General features: G+C 41.4%; 1 protein-coding gene across 1 annotated transcript in view; it reads right to left on the reverse strand.

The window, feature by feature from the left end:
• Nucleotides 1-1,110: 1,110 nt before the first annotated feature.
• The window catches only part of PRICKLE1 (prickle planar cell polarity protein 1), a 44,917-nt gene continuing 19,383 nt past the window's right edge, over nucleotides 1,111-26,644 (reverse strand). Inside the window, exons 2-8 of the mRNA XM_075274300.1 lie at nucleotides 6,229-6,404; nucleotides 5,235-5,348; nucleotides 4,791-4,928; nucleotides 3,996-4,199; nucleotides 3,672-3,858; nucleotides 2,536-3,396; nucleotides 1,111-2,318 (exon numbers count right to left, since the gene is read on the reverse strand). Coding sequence (XP_075130401.1) covers nucleotides 1,453-2,318; nucleotides 2,536-3,396; nucleotides 3,672-3,858; nucleotides 3,996-4,199; nucleotides 4,791-4,928; nucleotides 5,235-5,348; nucleotides 6,229-6,354 — 2,496 coding nt within the window. The 5' untranslated portion in view covers nucleotides 6,355-6,404 and the 3' untranslated portion in view covers nucleotides 1,111-1,452. The remainder of the gene's footprint in view (nucleotides 2,319-2,535; nucleotides 3,397-3,671; nucleotides 3,859-3,995; nucleotides 4,200-4,790; nucleotides 4,929-5,234; nucleotides 5,349-6,228; nucleotides 6,405-26,644) is intronic.

Consider the following 26,644-nt stretch of genomic DNA (forward strand, 5'->3'; position numbering starts at 1 on the left):
AATTCTGGCTAATCCCATCGGCAGCGGAGAAGTTGTGTTTTCAAAAAATGGCTGCCTTTTGAAGCATGTCGATAACTGAAAACACTGGCATTTTCCATATAGGTATAATAGGGGCAGAAAGTCCGCAGAAGAAAACGCAATGACAAACTGTGTGTTTGTGCCATGCTTTGCCACTTGGGGCTTCAGCCTAAATGTGCATTTTCAAACAAATATACAGAAGAACCTTGTGTGAAAGGGTTTACTGGAATAGGAACCGTTCATAGCAAATCCTGAAGTCCCCCTGCGACATGCTTATACGCAAATGTTAATAAATGTAAAAACAAAAACACAGAATGTTCTATATTTTTATTCACAAAATGTGTCTTTGAGATATCAAACAAGTGATTTATAGTATCTAAAACATACAATCCAGACACAAACTATTGCTGTTCAAGATTTTTTTTTTCTGCTGGTCGGTTCTATAAATAATTACTATAGGTTACATAGGCGTAAAAGAATTTACACCACTGCAGTGCCTAATATAGGGGTGGTCATAAGGAAACGGTCACTAAATACTGTTGGGGTTTCGCTTTCTAAACCATTTGGAGTTATAAGAACAAATAAAGAAAGCAAATGCAAACCAAAAAAAAACTCTTCTGTGGGACCCCAATTCAATGAAACCTTGCAGAGAATTAATATAAAAAATAATACGTTCTACATTTGACATATACAATATATACACTTATTATATGCACAGTTAAATTAGGGCTAAGTTTATAAATAACTTGCAGCTAAATATTCTACACTTGGCGTGGCTTCCAAGGCTTCAGACAATGCTTGCAAATGAGAAGATTGACTTCTGCCTGTATGGATCAGTGTGATTCACCGGGAACATAACAGTTAGAGATGAGCGAATATACTCGATCGAATACCTGCGCGGCATAGCTCCCGGTACAAAAACACTTCTGGGGCATCGAATCTTTACTGCCCCTCCCACCTTCCCTGGCGCCGGGAGCTATGTGGCGCAGGTATTCGATGGAGTATATTCCATCATCTCTAATAACGGTACATACACCTTCAGATGAAAATGGCAGTATCAGAAATGACTGACATCTGCCTTTCAGGGTTAGCAAGTCTGATGTATCTATACCAGTGGATGCTGCGAAGCAAATGGTGCACAGTCTAAATTCTAACTTCAGTATCGTGTGCAAAGCAATAAAACAAAGCAAACCTGAACTGTAAACCTGTGATCGTCTAAGTAAATAATCTGCTACACACAAAATCTTCAATAGCAATTACACATTGCAAACACCAGCCGGCCTGTTTTGGTACAAATGGCAAAGCATTTATTTGGAGAAAAAAAAAAAAACCCTTTTGCAAATAGAAGAACTATAAAAGGAAACAGTCTCTGTGGATTGAGAATGTCAATACATTGTCTTCACAGGAATGACTACACAAAGTCGCCTACGTTTGTTAGGAAATAATACAGTTTTTGCCTTTGTGTCCCTTCTTCTTTTTGGATTTAGTGGTCCTTTGGCCAAAATGACTATTGGATAGTGCAGACGTGGGACTAGGCAAGTCATCTGTAAAATACTGATATCTTTGTGGTCGTGGCTGCGGAATGGGCTGTCCAAGAAAATATCCTTCCTCTTCTGAGTCAGAGGAGGAGGATGAACATGTTGAACACCAAGAGTCATCATCTTCACCATAAAGACCAAAAAACTTATCCATAATTTGGCTTTGCAATCCATAGTCTGAAGCGGCATTTGCATACTGTCCAAAAAATTCACTGTTCTGAATGTATGCCTGCAGCTCTTGGGGGGATTTGTTCTGAAAGACTCTGTCATAGTCCTCTGAAGTGTAACATCTAGGTTTCTCCCGTCCAGGTACTTTTTGGTCTGCTGCAAGATGTAGTGCATTTTCAGAGCGAGATTTCCTACTTTTTCTTCGTCGATGATGATGGTGGCGAGTTCTCTCACTACGTTCATCAAATTGATAAACCCTTCTACGACTTCTCTCGCTCATTGGTGGCTGTCGGATTTCAATGCTGCCATAATCTCCATTATCTATGACATCATCAGAAAACTTGACTTGTGGTCTTGTCTGTGATTTTGATCTTCGAAGGGCAGACATGTGAACAGGTTTTTCTTCTGGAAGTGGCTTTTCCTGGCAAATTTCCAAGCCTAGGCTTTTCAAAGACTCAGAACTCCGGTTCAGCATTGAAGAATTAAGAGTTCCCATATTGCTCATTTTCTCACAATCCCTTGTGTCCAAGTCTTGAAAACTTGGATAAGAGAAGTGTGAAGGACGTGGTTTAGGCTCACCATCAATTGAAGCTCCTATAGAAAAAAATATATATATATACATAATTATAGAAGCAAGTCTAGAAAAGCAAATGCACCACAGAAAGAAACTTCATGAATAGAACAGTCAATATAAAACTACACAAACAAGGCAATCTAGTTGTACGCTCTGCAAGAAACCGTGTGGTAGTTTACAGATCACCTTTTATAAGCCAGTACAAGTAATACCAGGTATTAAAGAAAACCTACATACCTGTTATATTGGACAATGCTAAAGAATCCATAGAGTTGCAGATGTTATCAAGTTGTGGTTTGATATCAGACAAACATTCCAGTGAGTCTTTATACCACGGGATCTTTTCCTGTTTGTAAGCAGATGTTGCATGTTCCAAGTCCAGCTCTTGTATCTTTCTGCTGCTTGCTGGCCCTGGGTGACTGCCGTAAGCAGAGTCTCCAAGACCATCTTGTGACTGCGCCCAGTACATATCAGTCTGATACTTCTTACTTGCCAAGCTCTGATTGCGACCACTTCTTTTTAAGTCGCTACAGATTTTGACATTTTCTGACATCCATTGTTCACTGGATCGATCATCTTCAGCAGGCTGCTGGAAGAGTCCTTTCTCGCCAAACTTTATAAGTAATTGAGTCATATAGTCATCGTGCTCAGCCCATTCTTCATGATCCTCTGGAGTCTCCTGCTCATCTCTTCCTTTCCAAAAGTCATTATCAAAACTGGCACCTTGCCTTGATAAGCTGAGGTCATCCATCTTCCGAGACAGTGTATCATCTGCATTGCCAGACAGCCCTGGAAACTTGTAATTTAATGCTGGAGACAGCAAGAGTGACTGTCTACACTGATCTGCAGATCTGCTGCTCTTTCCCATTCTTACACTTCTTCTGGACTCTCTAGACCTGGCGGACTGAAATGCTGAGTCAGAAGAGTCAGAAGCATGGACATCTTCCCCCAAACTGCAGGTCTTTGAGCAATAGATTCGGCCCTTTTTGGGAAGAAAAGGGCATCCAAGTAGGGAAACTTTGCAATGTGCACAAGAGAAACAGCTTTCTGTTGCGTGCCAGTGCTGGCCATCATAGGTCATCTGGGCATGGTCAACACCTAGAAGGAGAACAACCAAATATAAATGTAAATATCATGTTCTGTTCCCGACTAGTATTGGTAATAGGTTAAAATGCTGCTATATACAATTTAAGTGCACACAATATGTACTATCTAGTATTGATATAAACAGTTTACTGTCATTGACATACTTTTGTGTATTTCTATTACAACGTTTGGCTTTTGCTTCACATCTGCAAATTATCAGGGCTCCAAATCCCTCATCACACATTGCAATGTATTATAGTCAGATTACAAGAGAAGTTCCACCATACCTATATGCTCTCCACAGGATTCACAGTATTCTGCATAATGGGATTCAAAGCAGCTACAGCAGAAGGGACGGCCATCTTTCATGATGTATCTCTGTCCTCCAAGTACTGTTTCGCACTCATAGCAACAGAAATGTTTCATATGCCAGTGTCGTCCCTCAGCTTCGGTGCACTCATCAGCAAATATAATCTGCAAAAACACAACAGTTAGGACCACAGGAAAAAAAGTAAAGTAATATATAAAAGGTTCCATACTAAGAAGGAGAGAAAACTGCATTACTAAAAGACAAAACATTTTATGTTGGAAGCCTTGCATGGGTTATATACCTCATCGCATGCTGAGCATCTTGGTTTAAGTAGTTCAGCATGGTGCCGGCCACAGTGTATTTTTCCATCTTGGTAGAAGTATATTAGATCGACCAGTAGCTCATTACATGTGGAACATGCGAAACATGATGGGTGCCAGCATACCCCAGGACCAGCCCTCGAAACAAAAATGGCTATTTCGCCTCCATTAATCTTCTCACCGCACTAGAGAAAAAGAAAAATAATTGCGTAAAAATACATCTACGTCGTCTAGACTGTACCATGCTGATTTAAAGTTGGCACATTTGATGCTGTTCACATTAAAAGGAAAAATACTGTTTCTGACATAAAACTTACACAGGAATTTAAACACCCATTTAAAATCCAAAAGGGAGAAAAGTCTAATAATCCCCAACCATAAACTGATTCTAAACCAAGAAAAATATTGCTGATGTAAAGTAGATATTTAAAGAACCACTTAGGCTGCTTTTCATTATTTCAGTGTGGTTTTAATAAAGTTTGCCATCTGGCTACAATTTGACACTTCTCCCATGGAGAAAACTCTCACAGGTCTGCACAGGCACAAGGGATGTGCACGTACACATGGCAGACTAGCTCCAGGGAATCCCTATGTGAGCCAGGGCGAAGGGGGACGGGGTTGGTGACAACTTGAAAAGGCTCTTAAAGATATGCTGTCTGCAATATCGCCAGAACAAGACTGATCTCATGTGGGGCAATGCTGCGCCAACTTCTCATATTTTCATTGCTGCAAAGATGACATAAAATTGCATTCATAATAGAAGACATGCCCATTACCTGCTCACAGACCGCATGCATCACAGCCCTTGACAGAATTTTAATATTGCCTCTCCCAAGGGCCTCTTTTTTACGTTGGGTACTGAACAATATCAATTCCTTCTTCTCTTCTTCACTTAATGACTGGCAATATCGGACCTAGGGGAACAAACCATTTGGTCAATGCTAAGTATTCACAGAATAAGGAATGGTTTCACACTTGACTGATACATTCTACATTGACTAAGCAAACTATATGGGCTGTTCTAGGAATACAATGATTCCCAAAAAAGAATGTGCCAAGTCATTATAAAATGGTACAAACCTAAATAACACTAAAAAATTCCCAGAATGCACAACAACCCTGTAGAAAGAGAAGGAAGCTGCAAAGTATAAGCAGCTCACATCCTTAAATTTTTCCTGTACTGATGGAAAGGCGATGCTGTCAAATGCTTCTCATCTTACCTCATTATCATGTGGGGGAAGCTGGTAGAGGAGCTGCTTGATACGAAACTTTTCACCTACGCTGTTCACATAGGGGACTTTTTCTTCTGGCAAACAGGCAAAATATAACTGTACCTGCGGAATAAATCAAAATTATTTCTATACAGTAAGTGAAAGGTATACCCTTTATAAGACATTAGCGTTTGCTGCAGACAGTGGACTTCTTTGTATTTCAGAGGCATTAGGGAAGGTAAAATGGAGGTGAAATGGCCAAGAAAAGCAAACAATGCGACATTAGGATTGGGGCGGCTTTGGGCTTGTGTGATAATGAGCACCAGATGAGCCCGCTCAGCACCAGGACAGGGGCAGTTTGCACCCAGCTGCTGAATTGCCTTTCTGGAATGCAAGTTGTAGGGACTATTAGGGGACACCATAAATTATGTACATTTAATGTGGCCATTCTACCCACCTCCTCTACCACTAGTAAACAAGTCTATTGAAATTCCAACATTTCTACCTACAATTACTTTGCATAACGTGAGAAGCCATCTAGAGAACAGCCCCAATAAACAGGTTTCATTTGCTTCTTGCATTTTACACATTGGTGAGACAAAAGCTGCTTTGTCAACTCCTGCTGGTAGGTTCATCCCAAGTCACAACTTTCATTGCTTCCATCTGAGCTTTTTCCAGAGGACCTGAAGTCAACTCCACGGGAGGGGTCAAATCCAAACATGTTTTAGCCAGATGCCAGGTTGTGCTCTAAAGAGGCATAGTTTAACTACATCCTTTCCCTAATGCTATGCCAGATAAGCCAGGTCATGTCATTACAGGGCAGTGGCTCTTACTAGAGAACAGCTTTGCTACTGTATGGAATTACTAGAAATGGCTGCACCAAGTTACAGGCTATATACTAATCGCAATAATGTGACTGAGGAATAAAAACCATTATATGACACATAGAAAATGACTACTAAATAGTAGTGCACATAGAAACGAGCTATCCGTTTCCACCTACCTGTTCAGGACGAAGGCCCGGTGGGACCCAAGTGTACTCCTCCATAGCACATCCAGAATCATCATCAGATGTGGAGCTTCGCTGACACCCATAAGTGAGCTTACTGACTTTCTGCTCCATCGCCATAGGCAGATAATGGAATGTTCTCGTTCAGGATGTTTCAGTCATTAATTGCTCTAAGGAAGAAAATGAGACAAAAACAAAGTCAACACTTCAGTCTGAAGAATGTCCTGCTGAGATAATGTTTTACAGTGTATTTGGTTTAGAAGAAAATCTATATCCATGCACCAATGTCAGAGGCCAACTTTGAAATGAATACACGCCATTCACTGTACCAAAAGCCAGTTCCTCAGATGTCACCTCTAAAGAGGGGACCTCAGTGGTCTGGAAAGTTCATTTGCAACATCAGCGAGTCATTTTCTCACAGGTTCATGGGTGGGAAATTCTGTAGGTCAAAAGAACAAGGCTTTTTTTTGGGGGGAAAAATCTGGCAGAATAGAAAGCTGCAATAAAATCCATTTATTGAAGCATTACTATAAATGTTCATTTCAGATTATAGTGTATAAAAGCAATACTACATGGATTATTTGCCAGCACTAAATGATCTCAGTAACAGAAACTAGAAGGAGATTAGGACAAGACAGAGCGCACACCAACAAAGGAAGCTGCAGTTTCTCCCTACAGGGATTATAACCTTTTGACCCTGGGTAATACCGGAATACCGTGCTGCTCTTTCCACCGCTAACAGTTAAACAAACGTCCCTCCAACAGGTGCAGCTCAACTATTCACACCAAGCAACTGTTCACAAGTCACTTCTGCCATCTCCACGTACCCGCAGTGGGTTCTGGCATTCAGCAAGTATAACACTATAGCAAGTAACCTGGCTCTTATTACCTGCCATTCACATGCGGCAATCCTTGGATTTCATAGGGACAGATAACTGCTAATGTCATTCTCTGTCCACATACAGCAATGGTATGTGCTGCCAAAGGACTATTTTTTAAGCTGGCCTAAAAGATGTGATCACCTTGTTTACAGACGGTGGGGTACAAATGTTTCATCAGCTGGTCATATGCCCAAATAAAAGGGCCCTAAAAGTCTCAGTAAACCATAGTATATGGTGGCCAGGTCTTCAAAGTTACTGCAACTTCTGTCCATCATGTCCAATACAGTGCTACAGATGTCATACAGAATAGCACCGCACACATGACTATGCCGCAGCCACAGCTATGCTTTCTAGCTACTGTACTCCGCAAAGGAACGGAATTTGTTGTTTCTTTTGTTATTTTAGAAAGAGCGTTTGGGACTTTAATAAATTTGGCTACAGAATGAAGGAAATCTGAAATATTGGCAAACCTGAACAATTCAAACTAAATATAAAAAACCCCCCAAAAAACTAAATATCCTTATTTATGGATTTCCAAAAAGGAATGACTCATACAGTATAAGTTACATCTGGAAAAAGGTCTATACACGATTAAAATTAGAAAGAATAGGGAGTCACTGTATGGGTGGGATGGGAACCAAGGAAAAGAGAAGAAAAACTTTTTTTATATGAAAATATGTTCTTTTTTACTGAGCCAATTCAGATTTCTGGGGGATCCAATGATGGAGACATCACCTTGGCAAAGGTAGTAAAGCTCAACTGTGTAACATTCAGAAGTAGTTATAAAGAAGGTCTTATCCATATGAAAGCTGATGGTTTAACCAGACTGAAATATTAGCATCTGCATACAGTACAGACACTGTGATACACATATAATGGCAGAGTTGTCTCCGCAGCTGCTCACTTACAGGTCAAGGCTTAAGCTTTCAAACAGACATCTTAAAGACTCCAGCGTACATTCATGATGCAATGGGCATACTCAGATTATTAGAGAGGAGCTGAAAAAGCAATACTTTGGAAAAACATTAGGAAGTTTGGTAGTTCAACGGTATATTTTTATTCGGTGGTTTTATTACAGCCATGGGATGTAAAATATACAAGAAATAATAATTCAATTTAGAAGGCAAGCTGTTAACACACAGTAAAGGGGTTTAGTCAATTTATACTGAAGAGATCAGAAATCTCCAAATATTACTGGATAGGGACAGTGCAGGATAATTGCTATCCATTATACAGTAGTAGATTTCCTCTACTGGTCCTTGTAACGGATGAGGAGGTATACAGTTATATTCTGTCATAATATTACGACAATAAGGATTACCACAGTTACTAAAAATGTTATTTTCTTACTTTTGAGTAGGCCAAACCCACCTACTATCTAAAGAGTATGGGGTCTGCTAAGTCTCCTCAAACAGCAGATGCTAGGGGGGAGAAGGACCAGGAGGTTGGATACCCCTTGACCAGGACTGTGGGTGCAGAAGTGGCCATACAAGTGAATGCTTTTACAGTTGTACGTGTTCTTCAAAAGACGTGGTAAACTGCTGGCCATGTCAATGACAGTCCGCGTGCACAAACCAGCACAGCAGCTGTAAAAACTAATCCTTCTATCAGGCTATTTTAGGGCAAAAACTGCAAAGAACAAATAAGATTCTGCTTTGTGAAATGTTTGCTTGCATTTTCTGAATACCAGGACTACCACAATGCAGGATACGTTGGCCATCTACAAACAATAAGATTGTCTGTATATGAAATCTAGAACCGGCTCCAGGATACAGGAACTTTGGCTCACCCCCTCACATGAGGCTTTTATCAGAATACTAGGACTCACTGTGACTTCATGGAGACGTTACTATTAGCCATGGGCATATGAGAACTTATGATGCAGGCCCTCCTTACTTTTTCTTTCTTATACTGTACATTGAGCCTTTTGTTGGTCACTACAGATGGAATTTTACTTTTCATAATAAGACAGATGTCAGAAAGCTGTGATTTCCATGGCGGCCGGGTACAATGGAGTTGTATAATCTGGGCCTGTTTCTTTAATAACTCCTAGTAAATCATCCACATTTCCACTTCAAAAGAGCGAGTAGTGTTGTTGAGAAGCGGCCGCCAAGGCAGAGGTGGGGCAAGACAGAGATTGATTTGAAACCACAAGAAGTTTCTTAAAGCCAGCAACAATAAAACTTTTAGTAGCCATCATTGCCTGGTTTCTGGGATCTGTCCTGTCATGACCTCTGGCTATTGCAATGTACACAGATATTTACATCTCACACTGTCACCTGCTGGACTCAACAACACTCTTTTGTCTTATATTACAAGTCCCAATGAGCAGGTTCTCAGGGAAAGTGAAATGTTACATGTAACTTAATGGTAGGAACCAGTACAGGGAAGCTTTCTGCATGATCAGAATGAAAAATATCCACAAAGTATGAAACAGGAGAAAAACACAACGACACTATCTATATGGAGAAACAGCAGCTGTATGAAGCCTTTGTGTGCCCATGTATCAGGAAACACAGCATTCCCATGAATACACGACTGAAACCTAAAGCGTACCCAGACCACCTGCAGATCAGACAGGGCAGCTGACAACAAACGTGCACATGCCCCATACAAATGCAACGTTTGTTCCATAAAAGGGATCAAATGTAGGGCCATCTTGTATGTCATCTAGAACAGAGGCACACTGAGGAACCTGAGCAGACCCCAGCCCTCTCTGCCTACACATTCATGGTCCAGGCATTAACATCCAATTCACCTCACTTACATAAAGATTAAGTGTCTGGGCTCCAGGTAATATGGAAAATATCATATACAGTCATAGGCCACTGGATAACAGACATGTGGAAGTAGAGGATACCAGATTTATTCAATTATCAAATGTCGCTTTTTATAAGACAAGTATCAAAACTAAGTCAAAGAAAAGACAAGGCAAATAAATGAAACACTCAGGAAAAGGAAGCAAAGTCTTAGCAATACTTAGACAGTGAGTCTTGGCCTTACCTTCCAGTGGTTAGACACCAAAGTGTTCCTAGTAGGAGATCCTTTGGAGACGTTTCACCAGGCAGCTATACACATAACTAGATGGGACTCCACTTTGTTCCCATTCTGTGTCTGAGCACTGCTAGTCATACCCTACCTGTACTTAACAGGGCCAGCCCCTCTACTTATTCATGCTGTCACTGGCCCGGCCCCCATTGAGTACACAGAATCAGATGACCACCAGCAATGCCACCTTCCTTTACCTAAAGCCTTTGTATATGAACTTTGGCCACTCCTCAGTGCATCAAAAGCTAAAACCTCCAATGACCGCTCTTAGGATCCCACCAGGGGGCTCTCTAGATAAACAGCCAGCCATGTGAGTGGACAGTATGGACAACTACTTAGGGCCATTGCTGCAGTCTCAGGTTTAGCACACAATACCATCCGCACATGTGGAAGCTTACTTTTTAAGCCTGTTAAACTGAATCCAGATATACACCCCACCCTCATATTGAAGAAACTAATCACTTAAAGAGTATTTGTCTGACAATAGTTTTCCACTGTGAGACACCTCAGGCAGTTGATTTTACCAATGTAATCCCTTTAAGCACAAGCACCACCATGTCAACCCCTCAAGGCCTTACTCACACATCAGATTTTAGTGGACATGCAATGTCAGTCTTCATCACAGACTACATGCAAACCCCGATTATAATGAGCACAGGCAGATGTCTGTTCAGGCCTCAGACTAGATACACAACTCATCACCATGAATGTAAAATGTTATATTGCCACCAATGAAGGTGAATGATCAGACAGGGGCCGCTTTTTAACACTTCACAGATCTTTGAAGTGATGTATCCGGGAAAACGTGAAGCAATACTCTAGATAAAGAGCAGACAATGCACAAATAGTCTCAATTAAAAAAAATACCTCATCAACATAACATAAACAATTTAGGCCGGGATTACGTGTCTAAATTCTCACCAAGTCTGTTGACATTCTGCAGCCAACACAAGTGAATGGGGGTGTTGAAACAGAAAAAAAAATCCATACGTCAATATTTGTTGAATTTTGCCCCAAAGAGCCCCACTGAATGACAATGTGGATCTACTGGCACATTTACAATAGAAAACATAACACAAGCCTCAAGTGTCTCCCACACATACAATGGATTGGTCTATGGCGAAAACCTAATCATGTTCTTGTCCTTAGTGAAACCAGATGTGCTAATATGGCAGAAACTGCGCTGATTCAAAGGACCAGTACACACTGGTAGAATTTGTTTGGGTGACTGAGCATAATGTGTCTGCAGTGGTGTAGACCAGATCTGATCCCAGGGATTCCGCTGATCAAATCACAGCCCGTTGTTCTCCAGTGAACAGGCCAGACAGGCAATGCTTATAGCCGGGCCTCGTCTCGGTCATCTGGACTCTTCTGTGTCTTGAGTGGGCTAAGCAGTTTTCAATATGGTGAATGACAAGAAGCCAACAGTGACACTTTCCCCCATTTACAGTAGGGATGGTTTCTGAATAGAAGGTTACTTTACAACGGAGGCGCACACCAGCGCTTGTACTACGTTCAGGGATTCCATTCCCCTTCTCTGCATGCAAAATACGGAGAAAAAGAAAAAGTGTTGCAACCACTCTCAGATCTCAATATAGTCTATGGAGTCCGTGGGTTTCCTAAGGTAACGTTTTTTTTTGTTTTGTTTTTTTTATGCGGACTAGATTGCCATTTGGGGGTCCCCAAGCGGACCCCCGAACAGAAATCTGAATGCAGATGTGAACCTAGCCTAAGACTAGTAAGCAAGCCACATGAAACAGCCAATCCTATCTGCAGGTAGTAAGTAACAGCAGGAGAAGCTATTTGGGAAAGGATTCAATAGAACTTGATCAGTTTTTCGTGCTGTACAACATAATCCCCCAGATCAGACTGTATATTCAGTGCAACAGGTTCACTCCTAAAAAACCACAGCTACATTGTGCTGTTTACTCAGTGCATGACCTCTATGGTGGGTGTTATTTCAATCCTTGTGTCACACAACCCCCACTCAGGCCTACATAAGACAACAGTGTTTGATCCTTTAATAGTATATAGAGATGAGGTGAGGCATTTTTCCATGTCTGTGTTTCACAGAATATGGATCAAGCTTGTGTGTTGCGTTAGGAGGCCGGCCAGCTCCAAAGCACCTGCAGACCAGTGCTATATATCCAGTATTACAGACCTTTAGCCATGAGAGTACATGGGTTCTCTTCCATCACCAACTTCTTCCTTTGGTGGCAACAATTTGTAAAGCCGTGATTTCTAAACAGTAAATTTGTTACATAAACTCCATAATGTTTTCATCACTAACAAATGGATGGCAAGACTGAGAGCTTTCCACCTGTAATTCCAATGAATGGTCATATTATGTGGTGGACGGCCTATGAGTAGCGATCTGCACAATGTTTACCTTCCTGGCCAGCCATGAAGGGGAATGATTGAGTGCTGTTCCTTCTGCAGACTTCCTGGACATAAGTCAACAAGCCAGGAGGACTCTGCTGGTGGCTTCTAGCATCCAATAACTTACAGTGCTCAGCCTTGGAAAATCAAATGCGGCTTCAATAATCCAGGCAAAAACACATCACAAAACACTTTACACCACTGAAGCTGTAACTAACGGACGACATGCATATGTATGGTGTTTTATGGGAACAGGGATTATTCAGGCATTTCCTATAATAACCTTATTCAAGGAGGTCTATGTATCGACAGCGGAACTCGAAAATACTAATTATTTAGGAGTTACAAGCAGCCAGGTTTACCTATGCTAAAGGAGCCCCCAATAAAGCAATGGACAGGAGTAGCAATACAGCTAGCGTGAAGAAAAAGAATATTCAATACCTTTAACCAACCAAAACTTGTTAAAACAACAGTAATAGAATGAATAACAAAACAAACCCCACATATTCCATTATCATATACCAGTCTATTGGGGAGCATTGTCGTCCGTCATATGACAGATCAAGCACTTGTTATATTCATTGTTCTGCGCATCAGAGAGAGTGACAGAAACCACAATGTAGGTGTGAATGCAGCAGTGCAAATGGGAACAATATGGAAAAAACTAACGGTAAGTTCACACTGAGTTTTTTTGGTCAAGGTTTTGAGGCCGTATTCGCCTCAAAACCCTGAGCAAAAAGACAGCTCCCATTGAAATCAATGGGAGCCGTCTTTTTGCTCAGGGTTTTGAGGCGAATACGGCTTTTCCGGGAGCAGTTTCTTCCGGTATCCAGAAAAAAAGAAGCGAGGTGCTCATTTGGGCCGAGTCGCCTCGTGATTCAGCCTGAAGACACTCCCTCCTCCAGACTAGGCCCATTCATTCATTGGGCCTAATCCGAAGCGGAGTGCATCGGCTTTCAGTCGCGGATACCCGTTTTTTGCCTCAGGTTTGCCTCTGCCTCAGGTTCTGATCCAAAAAAAGCCCATGTGAACTTACCCTTACATTGCTGCACAGGTCCTAGGAAACCAGGTTATACTGCAAAGCACCTGACGTGGAGAGGTGGAGGTAAGGAATGAGGGTTGGGGTCTTGTTCTATTGAATAATAACTTCTACAGTGCCCCTCTGTCCAGACACTTATGTACCCACTGGGTTAAATGATAGAGGGAAATGGCAGCAAACAGATGTGGTTTTGGTTTGCACCATTATTTATAGTTTGTGTGGTAAATATACACAAGAGCTTCTCTCCAAACAGCCAAGCCGAGGTCACCCAACAATGCCGCCCACCTGCCGCTTATCTATAACAAGCCTCAATTTTGGATTTTACAATGCCCAGGACCAAGGCTTCAAAAAGGAGCTCACAAGAGTATTTCAATGGCCCTTACTACATTGTAGAAAGGTATTTGATCAATGTCCTAACTCAACAATGAAGATTTATTGCTTGTGTGTACATCAGTAAGATATTGTATATCAATGACTATGAAGACAATTCAGCCATCAGATCTTTACTGGCTTACTACAAGCCACACACACATTCAGCAAAAACATCAAACTGTAATCCAAGATGTCAGATCTGAGTAAAATTGTATTATTACATGTCAGCTTGTGTTTACGAGAATTATTCACGATGATGTCAAACCAGTCTTATCGGTTCGTGTTGAACGTGATCCAACCAAATGTGATGAGAAGACTACAAAGAATCTACTTAATGAAAAACTAAGGAGTGGCTCATACAAGGAAATGATGTCACAGATCTCCCCTTTCATTTGCCTGTTGCCAGAATAACTATGCCATAGCGGTCTGCTCTTGATGTGGACAGACAGGGGTTTAACCACAAACCAGACACCGGCCAAGTCATTGTAAAGAATACTAGGAACACATCCCCAAAATAATGCACAGAAAGAAGGGAATAAGAAAATAGAGCCCTTGTGACTGGTGACTCATGTCAGCCTGCCTCAGTGTTGTACCCTGAACAAACCCGGTCACTATATCATTATGCACAGGCAAGAAAAATGGGCTGAATGAGAGAAAAAAGAAAATTACTTGGGTCTGTGGGGGGGGGGGGGATGGAGGGGCCTTTGTAGAACAATATAATAGATCTAGATCAAGAAAGCCTACTACTAGTCTATCATTACTTTGATGGTAGGTGGGCTGAGAAAAAAAACCAAAAAAAAAAAAACAGTGCATTGATCGAGTGGGTGACATAGTTTGAGGTGGTATGACATTGTCTGGTTCAGGTTTTTTCAGATTTTAGATTTGCTTGATTTCTGAGTAGGACTCATTGTATTATTTTATATATGTAAAGTGCTTTTTTGCAAGGGAATGGGGAATGTTCATGAGCAAAATAGTATGTGATCTACAGAATGAAGCTGCACAAGTACACTCCTATCCTCATACACATGCACTATGACTACTTCTACACCAGTAAGTTTGTTTAGCACTAAAGTGGGTTATTCTGTTACTTGCACATGCAAAAATTCTAAAGTTTATTGTGACCTCCCTGGTACTCACCAGTAGATGTTGGAGGACTCAAAGATCAGGCATGTTCAGTCTCAAAATGCTTGATCCCCTGTCCTGCCAAGAGATAAGTAGTGTCAACAGTGTCAGCTTGTTTCCTTCTTACATGGAAATAAATATGCACACTCGGCAGAGGAGGGGTTTTGGTGAGATACAGATTTCAGATAAATGAGAATTAGTCCAACAGCTTTTCTAAGATGGTATTTATCCGATGGCTAGTCCTATATAGAAGGGAATAAACAGATGGCCACCCAGAAAGTGTTTTATTAGCCATAAGAACAAAGATTCACCATATACAAATTCTATATTCCCAATCCTTTGCCTAGGCAGTAGATATCAGGGTATTTGGTACACCATCATAAAATAAACTAATGTTTGTCTAAATGTGACCCTGCATTGGTTCTAACTGTACAGTCAATAGCTACAAATGTATACACCTTCAGGATTTACTACGGTAAGTATGTCCAGTTGTCAGTGTCATAGCAGCATTAAAGCATAGAAGGATCATTACACAGAAAAGTCCTGGTAAAGGTCCGCTACTATTAAAAGGAAATTGAGATACTGTACTTCACTAATTCTATCCATCTATCCTCACTTATGTAGTGCGGCACTTCAATAAAAAGCTGGAAAAATAAATGGTCCCCTTGTTCGTGTTACTATACTGTATCCTTTGTGTAGTTCACAGCTCAGTACTGTCAGGGATTCTGATAATAAACCTGCTACAATGGGTTAGGTGTTGGCTGGAAATAGTCACTTGTCACCTTCCCGCCCATCGTAGTAATGGTGGTCTTGAGTGTAAAGCTACTGGATAATAAGATGCCATTCTTTAGGGTGTGCAGGTGTAACAAGGTAGTGCTGATCATTTGCACTCTTGCTGCCTTACAGGTTTCCTTCCTTCCTTGGAAGTGTCGCTTTGATACAAAAGGAGCCTGAAGTAGGTTACATTGTATGGGCTCTGCAGTAAGATGTGAAGTGGGCACAGAAATGACACCTTGCTCTTTTCAGGGATGTGTGTTCAGGATAACACTGCTTATCAGCTTATTTTGCTGACATTTACATTTGTTAAAGAACCTATCACCTCTGTCTGGCATGACAATAGACTAGTCAGGAGAAGTTAAAGGTACGCAGACAGAACGGATCCCCTCATTTACATCACTTCCCTCTCCTTCATGTCATGCCCCAACATGTCTACCTTACTGACCTCAAGCAGCTGGAACCAGAGACTTGGCAGCACAGAACCGCACATTTCAGCTCTATGAAGTGGTCTGATGATAGAGACTTATCCTTGTAATAGAGTAGCCAAGCAAACCAAGTAGATGTGAATGGCAGGATTAGATTGCTCTTAGGGAGCTGGGCATCAGTAGTCACACCTAGAAGATTTTATTAATGGATTTCTGCATTTCATATGGTCTTTGTTCAGTTAAAGCCTATCGAGAATAAATATCAATGTCCTAGCCTTCAGATAGTTCCTCAATAGCTGAGCATGGGGATCCAATACAACCCAGCTATCCAAAGCTACTACTTCACAGACCATAAAGTTATGAGAGTTACCCAAACCAGGATCCATTCTATACAAGCAGCCAATACTTGTACTACAGTCATGGCCAAAAGTTTAGAGAATGACACAAATATTATATTTTCACATGATCTGCTGCCTTCTGGTTTTTATGTGTGTTTGTCAGATGTTTTTATCACATACTCATAATATGATCGCAATTCTATTTATGTAACAAAAGCTTATATTGACAGTTAGAATGAGTTATTGCAGCAAGTCAATATTTGCAGTGTTGACCCTTCTTCTTCAGAACCTCTGCAATTCTCCCTGGCATGCTCTCAATCAACTTCTGGACCAAATCCTGACTGATAGCAGTCCATTCTTGCACAATCAATGCTTGCATTTTGTCAGAATTTGTAGGTTTTTGTTTGTCCACCCGTCTCTTGATGATTGACCACAAGTTCTCATTGGGATTAAGATCTGGGGAGTTTCCAGGCCATGGACCCAAAATCTCTATGTTTTGTTCCCTGAGCCATTTAGTTATCACCTTTGCTTTATGGCAAGGTGCTCCATCATGCTGGAAAAGGCATTGTTGATCGCCAAACTGCTCTTGGACGGTTGGGAGAAGTTGATCTTGGAGGACATTCTGGTACCATTCTTTATTCATGGCTGTGTTTTTAGGCAAGACTATGTGAGAGCCGATTCCCTTGGCTGAGAAGTGACCCCACACATGAATGGTTTCAGGATGCTTTACAGTTGGCATGAGACAAGACTGGTGGTAGCGCTCACCTCGTCTTCTCCGAATAAGCTGTTTTCCAGATGTCCCAAACAATCGAAAAGGGGATTCATCTGAGAAAATGACTTTACCCCTGTCCTCAGCAGTCCACTCCCTGTACCTTTTGCAGAATATCAGTCAGTCCCTGATGTTTTTTCTGGAGAGAAGTGGCTTCTTTGCTGCCCTCCTTGAGACCAGGCCTTGCTCCAAGAGTCTCTGCCTCACAGTGCGTGCAGATGCACTCACACCTGCCTGCTGCCATTCCTGAGCAAGCTCTGCACTGCTGGTAGCCCGATCCCGCAGCTGAAACACTTTTAAGAGACAGTCCTGGCACTTGCTGGTCTTTCTTGGGCACCCTGGAGCCTTTTTGCCAACAATGGAATCTTTCTCCTTGAAGTTCTTGATGATGCAATAGATTGTTGACTGAGGTGCAATCTTTCTAGCTGCGATACTCTTCCCTGTTAGGCTATTTTTGTGCAGTGCAATGATGACTGCACGTGTTTCTTTAGAGATAACCATGGTTAACAGAAGAGAAACAATGATGCCAAGCACCAGCCTCCTTTTAAAGTGTCCAGTGGTGTCATTCTTACTTAATCATGAAAGAATGATCTCCAGCCCTGTCCTCATCAACACCCACACCTGTGTTAATGGAGCAAATCACTGAAATGATGTTAGCTGGTCCTTTTAAGGCAGGGCTGCAATGATGTTGAAATGTGTTTTGGGGGATAAAGTTCATTTTCTAGGCAAATATTGACTTTGCAAGTAATTGCTGTTAAGCTGATCACTCTTTATAACATTCTGGAGTATATGCAAATTGCCATTAGACAAACTGAAGCAGTAGACTTTGTAAAAATTAATATTTGTATCATTCTCAAAACTTTTGGCCATGACTGTAGGCTTTAGTCACATCCTTGCTCTTCTATGACATGGCTCGAAGGTAGACCATTCATCTACTCCTTAATAAAATGTGCATGGTAATAGTTCCTCATACATAAAGTACCTCCAATTATGAATAGCCTTCAGAAATGTATATAGAAACATTGTAATATATCTTATTGAGGAATACTGCTTCCAGTTCCACTTCTCACACTGCTCTCCTCCTCCTTATCAGCCGTTTACATAGAATCCTTGGTATATCCAGCACACACAGAGAACTCTATGGAGAGAGGAGGGGGATGAGGAAGCTGGTAATTGATGGATTGCCTCACTATATCTTGATAGCCTGTTATCTCTAGAAGAGTTTCCCCACTCACAATAAGAGTGTAGCAACAGCTGCATCACTATCTGTGTAAGTTTTCCAGCAGCCGCCTTCTCCCCCTCCCCTCAGACTGATATGTAAAGTAATGCCTGATAAATGGAGAAGGAAACCGATTTCTGTAATAAGATGTATTACAAGATTTCTTATACTCGACTGCACTACTTATTTATGGTACACGAAGTCTTTTCTTGAAAAGTCAGTAACCCCTGGTATAGCATTATCCATCTGGCTGGCACACATAAAACCTATCCACTGATATACAGACTGGTAAATGTGCACTAGTAAAACCATGTGGAAATGCCTCCCGTGCCTTGTACAGCCTTCTATGGCACTTTGTCTGCAGCATTCAGTCAACGCTGTGTTTGCTCTACATGTTGTCTGGCTACATTAACTAGGTGGCAACCTGCCATGTAGTAAGCCAGACTACACTCCACAAAGGTGCACTTCTTTTCCTACAGTCATTAAAATCTATTTTAAGCCAAGTCAGTTCTTGTATGTTATTGTGAATTATATATGTTTGCATTAACCAGGTCTCTGTAAACTTCACCCTTAGAATTTGAAAGGGGAAAGGTGGGGGCAGTTATAGTTTTCTCCCACAAAATACATTAACTATGGAATTCCATGTTACAACTTCTATGTAAATACAACTTCATTACGGTAGAATCTAGCCCTACTTAGAGCATCAAGTATTCACTTTTTTTTTTTTTTTTTAAAGGTTTGCTTGCCAGAGAGTTAAACATTCCTGTTAATATCCAGTGACTGAGAATCAGCCTTACGCTAGGTTCACACTTGGGGACCCGAAAAACGGAAAGCTAACACACTTAAACGCAGTTACCAGCGGAAACATATAGACTATAGTGGAGTTCACAGGGTTGCTGCCCCAAAAACACGCATTCTCTCTGCATTTCTTTAAGTGGGTTTGGGGACGGCAACCCCGAATGTATAGCGAGTGCTAGTGTGAATGTAGGAACAGGCGAGTAGATTTTTTTTCTTTTTCTACTGCTCCCAGCTTATTAAACATTAAAAAGGGTTGTCCATTTTTGCCCAGACAACCCCTTTAACCCCTTCCCGCCGATGGCATTTTTTGATTTTCGTTTTTCGTTTTTGACTCCCCTCCTTCTAAACCCCATAACTTTTTTTATTTCTCCGCTCCCAGAGTCATATGAGGTCTTAATTTTTGCGGGACAATTTTTTCTTCATGATGCCACCATTAATTATTCTATATAATGTACTGGGAAGCAGGAAAAAAAATTCAGAATGGGGTGGATTTGAAGAAAAAATGCATTTCTGCGACTTTCTTACGGGCTTTGGTTTTACGGCGTTCACTGTGCAGCCAAAATGACATGTCCCCTGTATTCTGTGTTTCGGTACGGTTCCAGGGATACCAAATTTATATGGTTTTATTTACATTTTGACCCCTAAAAAAAAATTCCAAAACGGTGTTAAAAAATTTTTTTTCTAAAAGTCGCCATATTCCGACGGCCGTAACTTTTTTATACGTAAGTGTACGGTGATGCATAGGGCGTCTTTTTTTGCGGGGCCGGGTGTACTTTTTAGTTCTACCATTTTCGGGAAATGTTATTGCTTTGATCACTTTTTATTCAAATTTTTATCAGAATTAAAACAGTGAAAAAACGGCGGTTTGACACTTTTGACTATTTTTCCTGCTACGGCGTTTACCGAACAGGAAAAATATTTTTATAGATTTGTAGAGCGGGCGATTTCGGACGCGGGGATACCTAACATGTATATGTTTCATAGTTTTTAACTACTTTTATATGTGTTCTAGGGAAAGGGGGGTGATTTGAACTTTTAATACTTTTTATATTTTTTTATATTTTTTTTTACTTTTTTTTATTTTTTTTTTTGCATTTATTAGACTCCCTAGGGGTGTTGAACCCCAGGGGGTCTGATCACTAATGCAATGCATTACAATGCTAATGCATTGCAATGCATTGCAAAAAATCATCATCTCTTTTGCAGGCTGTATACACCAGCCTGCAAAAGAGAGAATTTGCAGACTGGCTGGGAGCCCTTAACAAGGCTCCCGGCTGTCATGGCAACGGGGGGTCGGCCCTGGAGCATGCTCCAGGAGCCGGCGATCCTTGCCAAAATGGCGGCGCCCATGCGCCGCCGAGAAGATGGCGCCTCCGGCGCCTTTGACAGCAGCGCCGGAGGGGTTAATGCCTCCGATCGGTCCGGGGACCGATCGGAGGCATTAGAGCCGGTTGTCTACTGCTTAAAGCAGTAGACACCCGGCGGCTATGACGGCCGCCCGGCTCCCGGGCGGTCGCCATAGTTACAGACCCGACACGCGCCGTACTATTACGGCGCATGTCGGGAAGGGGTTAATATCCTCACAGAGAGCAAGCCCAGGCATGTACAGTTGTGCGCAAAGAATAGCAGGGACAAAAAAAAACAAAAAAAACACAACATAAAATCTTATTTGCACTGGAAATACCTTCAAAGTTTCCAGTGTTATTCCTCTACAGAAAGTAATGAAAGAAATATTAGGATTTAAAAAAAAAAACAAAAAAAAAACAAGAAAAAAAACCTAGCAGTGTCTGCATTTTTTTTCTTTAAAAATTCCAAAACGTAAAATAAATACTGAAAAAAAATGTTTGAGATTTCACTTTTCTTTGAATAACTGAATGCATAACCATGAGAACTTGACATCTGCGTTACATGGAGTTGGCCAACTTTTGGCACCTTTGAACAGTTATTCCAATCCAGGAAGATGGTACTAAATTCTACATTTCTTCCACATTTTGGGGGTTTTGGGCTGGGGCGATTGTAACCTAAATAAAAATTGCGAATCAGCATTTTACCTCGATTCCATGTGACGTTGTGATGCGTGGACGGAAGAGTCACAACACTACGTGACTCATGTCAGTCAGCAGACAGGCGCTTTGTGAACTGTGGTTTGTGCTTGGGGGTCATCAGCTTACTAGACCCCAATAAAATTAAACTATTTTGCATTCATCAGTCCAGAAAACCTAGCACCATTTTTCTTTGGGCCAGTCAACATGTTCTTTGGCAAATTTTAACTTATTCTGATCATATCTTTTTTTTCAACGGGACTTTCCAAGGAATACTTGCTGGTAACTCGGCTTTATAGTGAATACTTGTACTCACTAGTAACTTCAGATCTGTCTAGAAGTTATCTTTGGCTGAGCCTTTCCCATTTTGCCCATTCTTCGATCCAGTCAAAGAGTAGTTCTCCACTTTCTTCCAAGTTTTTCAGGTTTTTTGGCTACTTCAAGGTATTTGAGCGAATTAGAGAGGCTTTTAGTTGAGCAGCCGATGATTTTCTGCACTTTTCTATGTTTTTCACGATCCTGTCAACTTTTTAATCAAAGTACATTTTCCCCAGTATTTCAGAAGGAAATTCACTATAACCAGAATATACATTTGCCACCCTCCTACCTTAAAGAGGACCTTTCACCATTTTGTCCATAGGCAGTTCTATATACTGCCGGAAAGCTGTCAGTGCGCTGAGTTCAGCGCACTGTCGGCTTTCCCGATCTGTGCCCGGTGTGAAGAGCTTACGGTCCTGGTACCGTAGCTCTTCTAAGGTCAGAAGGGCGTTTCTGACAGCCCGAGACGTCCTTCACAGCACAGCCAATGGCGCTGTACTGTGAGAGCCGGGAGGAACGCCCCCTCCATCTGCTCGCAGTACTCGTCCATAGACGAGCATTATCAGGGAGGGAGGGGGCGTTCCTCCTGGCTCTCTCAGTACAGTGCGATTGGCTGTGCTGTGAAGAAGGACGTCTCTGGCTAACTGTCAGAAACGCCCTTCTGACCATAGAAGAGCTATGGTACCGGACCGTAAGCTCTTCACACCGGGCACAGATCGGGAAAGCCGACAGTGCGCTGAACTCAGCGCACTGTCATCTTTCCGGCAGTATATAGAACTGCATGTGGGCAAAATGGTGAAAGGTCCTCTTTAAATAAGGGCCAAAATCGACCTGTTAATCTACAGACTGAACGGTTTCAGCAATATGACTCCTTACTGCTAGTCTTCAGTTTATTCTCAAGTTTTTTTTATATTTCCTACCCACTGGCTAACACAGTACAAAGACAAACATTTTCCTTATCCTTACTGCTAATATTTTGAGCCAGGGCCTTTCAATAAATTATTCAAACAGCATCAGATACTTTGATAAATCTGGTGCAGTTTAAGATTGTCTAGATTGAGTTTCCACTAGATAACTTTTTCTGCACATGTTCAGAAAGCAGAAACAAAAAAAACAAACAAACAAAAAACAAACAAAAAAAAACAAAACAGGACACTAATGCTGGGTTCACACTTGCGTCCCGGTCTCCGTTCTGCAGGTTTCTGTTTCCTGCCTGAAACTGGGCAGGAGACGGAAACCAGCAGGCATTTTTCAAACCCATTCATTGGAATAGGTTTGAAAAGTGTCCGGCCGTGAGCGCCGGTGAGCGTTTTGGGCTCTCTGCGACGAAACTGTTTTTTTTTTTGTTTTTTTTTTAACAGGACACAAAGTCGGACATTCAGGACTTTGTATCCAGTTTAAAAAAAACGGTTTCACCGCTGAGAGCACAAAACACTCACCGGCGCTCACGGCCGGACACCGACTGGCTGATGCTAGTGTGTCCGTTTTTGTTTTTTAAATTGATCCGCAAGTGCCACAGACCCTTCAAATAGTTTATCAGTGAAGGTCATTTCAGACACTAAACCACCAATGGTCCTGTAAGTAGTTTTGTGCCCCAAATACTGTAATATGATACACAATCGAACCTCAAGGAAAAGTGAAATTCCCCCCCCCCCCAAAAAAAAAAAAAAAAAAGTGCATGGATATTTTTCTGTTTTTGTCACATTTATTATTTCTTTAACAGAGAAAGAACCTGGTGCTTCTTGCTTTACTGCTGCCTGAAACCATCTAGCCATTAGAGAGTAGAAAGGAAAAATGAACTTTGGTATTTTTGACCATCAGTTGCCAGGCTGTTTATGGTAGCTTTTTACTGTACCACATAAAACCTCACAGTACACTTACCTAGCACATATGGAACCATTTACAATGAGATCTCCAAGAATTATCCAGTAAAAGCGAACAGATCTGTCTCTTCAAAGGGAGGCTGCGCCCTGCTCCTTCTATTGCCAATGAAATGTTCCACAGGAAATAGTTACAGCAACTTTAACTATCCAGTAAAAAAAATCTACTCTTATGGATGTTTACAGATAGTGCATGCAAATAGGCCACATCTGTAATGGAGTCTCCGTCACAGGGTCTGCCTGAAAATCAGCGGAGGAAAAAGTCCTTCACATAGTCTCGGCTTTATAACAATGGACACCCAATGGGCTCCATGTGCAACAGTTTCTCTGGTCCTCTGACATAGCGCACATTTAATAGCATGTCCATTCATTTTTTAATATTCAGGTTGGGACTTAATCTTTAGTATAAATTCAGGATATCCAGCATAGCAAATAACCAGAAACATCACGCGGATTAGCTCTATACTCAGAATACCAGTTTACAGTAACCTTATAAAAACCACATGCTTCCTGAAGGATATACAAACCCCTTCCAGCCACTGACATTTTCCTCTTGAACTGAAGTTCCAACTCATCAATGTGGGCGGCATTCCTGTTCAGATATTACTTTCCCCATTTTTATTCATGAAACACCCCCATAAGCAAGCCCAGGCCTTGCACAATATTCAATATTCATATTTTTCTGCACATTGCCAAGAGCACCCGCTTTGGACAGCTCTACCCTAGTACAAATGGAGTTTATTAAGATGATAAACTAGACATTAAAGATGAGCAAATAGTGTTCGAACGAATAGTAGTATTTTTGTACTCGGTCGAATACCACGCGGGAAAAATTTGATTCCCCTCCCACTTTCCCTGGAGTTTTTTTTTTTTTCTACAACTATGCAGAGGAGGTATTCCATCGAATATACTCGCTCATCTGTACTAGACATGTAGATGTAATATAAAACTATTTAGGAGATCCCTGATGGTTAGTGGCAGTCACTTGTACTAGTCTTGGGATAGATCCTTTGGTTACATGGGACTTCATTGATGTAATGTCTAGCTCCAGTTACTTTGTGAGGCACAGCGCCCTCTGCTGCTTCAGACAGGGAAGCTGCAGCTCAGAAATCTAATTACCCAACATGAGAATGGCCACATAATTCATCCAAGCTGTGAATACACGACTTAGCAAATTGAAACACATACATCATCCAATAAAGGCACATGCCACACGATGAAATTGATCTAATACACGGTGAGCTCAGTGCGGAACTTGTTACAGTTGATTAAACAAATATTAGGTCATGAAACGCAATGCACGGCGAATTCCATAAATCAAAATACTAACCTTTAGAAATGTTAAGATTATGGTGGAGGCCAAAGGTGGGACTTGGAGAGATGGAAATAGACCTATTAATCTTTTTATTAAATGAGAGGCTGGCTCTGGCCTGCTAGAGAGTCTATAGAGCTATTGTCTGCCAGGTCTCCACAAAAAGGTGGTTCACTATGTAATATCACACCAGCATGACCAAGTCAATAAGGGGCTTGTTAGGGGTCTGAGAGCCCCTTCATGTATGGTAGCCACAAATAAAAATTAAAGTCTCCCCCGTATAAGCAGCCTTCTTATTTCACAACAAAGCACACAGTTTTGTGTATAGGACGGCTGCCCACATGCTGGAGACAAAGCATTACACAGAGACTGAGCTTTCATTACAATCCATGGAGGAGGCAGAATCTGCTCGGGATTCTTTGTTTTCTATAACATTTACACTTTAAGAATTGTATTAGGTTTTGCAATTTTTAGTTGAGATATAAAGGATTTCCACAATAAATAAACATTACACCCCTTCCTGGCACAGGTTACATACGTGTCCTCATATATAAGACATCCATACAAGAGCTCCAGTGAGGGCACTACATATTCCATTACACAACCCTATAAGTTTATCATAGGCTCTCAGGCATAAGCTACGGTCCACCTTAAAGGTGGAAACAAAACAGCGTGCTAAAACCACAAAGTGCAGTTTTTTGTGATTTATTTTAACATGTTTTACTTGTACAGTAATGAACTGCGCTGACAGGCCCTGCGGATTAGATATAGCCGTTTGCCTGGCCATCGGCTGTAGGAAGACAGAATCACTAAGACACCGCTCATTGGTCAAGCTAAGGCAGGGTTTATACATGTCTGGTGTTTTCCCTCTAACATGGTACAGAAAGACTGCATGGAAACTGAAGCCAAGAGGGGCTCCTTTGTTTTCGATTTGGTCAATCTCAATATCCAGTTTGTTGGCTCTTGCACTGGATTTCTTCCTGCAAAGTATTTCTATCCAGGTATAGACAGTAAACCAGTGTCATCGGCCTAGAACTGTCTGCACAAGTGATCTGTGGGGAACCCAGACTTCGGTTACACTTACACTGCAGGATTTTGCAAGTCAGATGTGAAATCTTTCCATTATACAATGCCAATCCTGTTTTGGCAAACACAGGTCAAAATTGTTGACCAAAATATGACCAAGTAAAAGTAGCCTAAGACCAAAGGTTGGTTTTGTGTTACTGTAATCTGGCCAGATTTTAGCATTCACACTAAGACATTTCTACAGAACTAAACTTCAACCTATGTGGACCAAAGTCTGTTTCAGAAACAACAACGGAGGACCAGAATGATGGGGATTGTAATACAGACTGAAATACAGCAGGTTATTATTATTATTATTTACCTTACAACTAGAGTTGCAATCAGTCCCTGCTCCAGTTTCACTGGAAAAGAGCCCTGGCAAGCAACATCTGTGTAATAGACACCCAGTGATCATATACACCCATAATGGACAGCACCTTGGCTTCTTGCAGATGAAGATGTATGAGCTTTAGTAGAAGGCGGATTCTTCTTCCAGCTCTAACTTAAGTATTTTATCCATCTGGGCAGTGAGAACATGAGAACACAGAGCCAGGCGAAATTTCAGCATAGCTCCCTGGCCTGTCACTAAGAGAAGAGGAGGAGGAGGAAGGCGTAGTATTACAGCA

This window comes from Leptodactylus fuscus, chromosome 5 (assembly GCF_031893055.1).
Source record: "Leptodactylus fuscus isolate aLepFus1 chromosome 5, aLepFus1.hap2, whole genome shotgun sequence".
Classification (NCBI taxonomy): Eukaryota; Metazoa; Chordata; class Amphibia; order Anura; family Leptodactylidae; genus Leptodactylus; species Leptodactylus fuscus.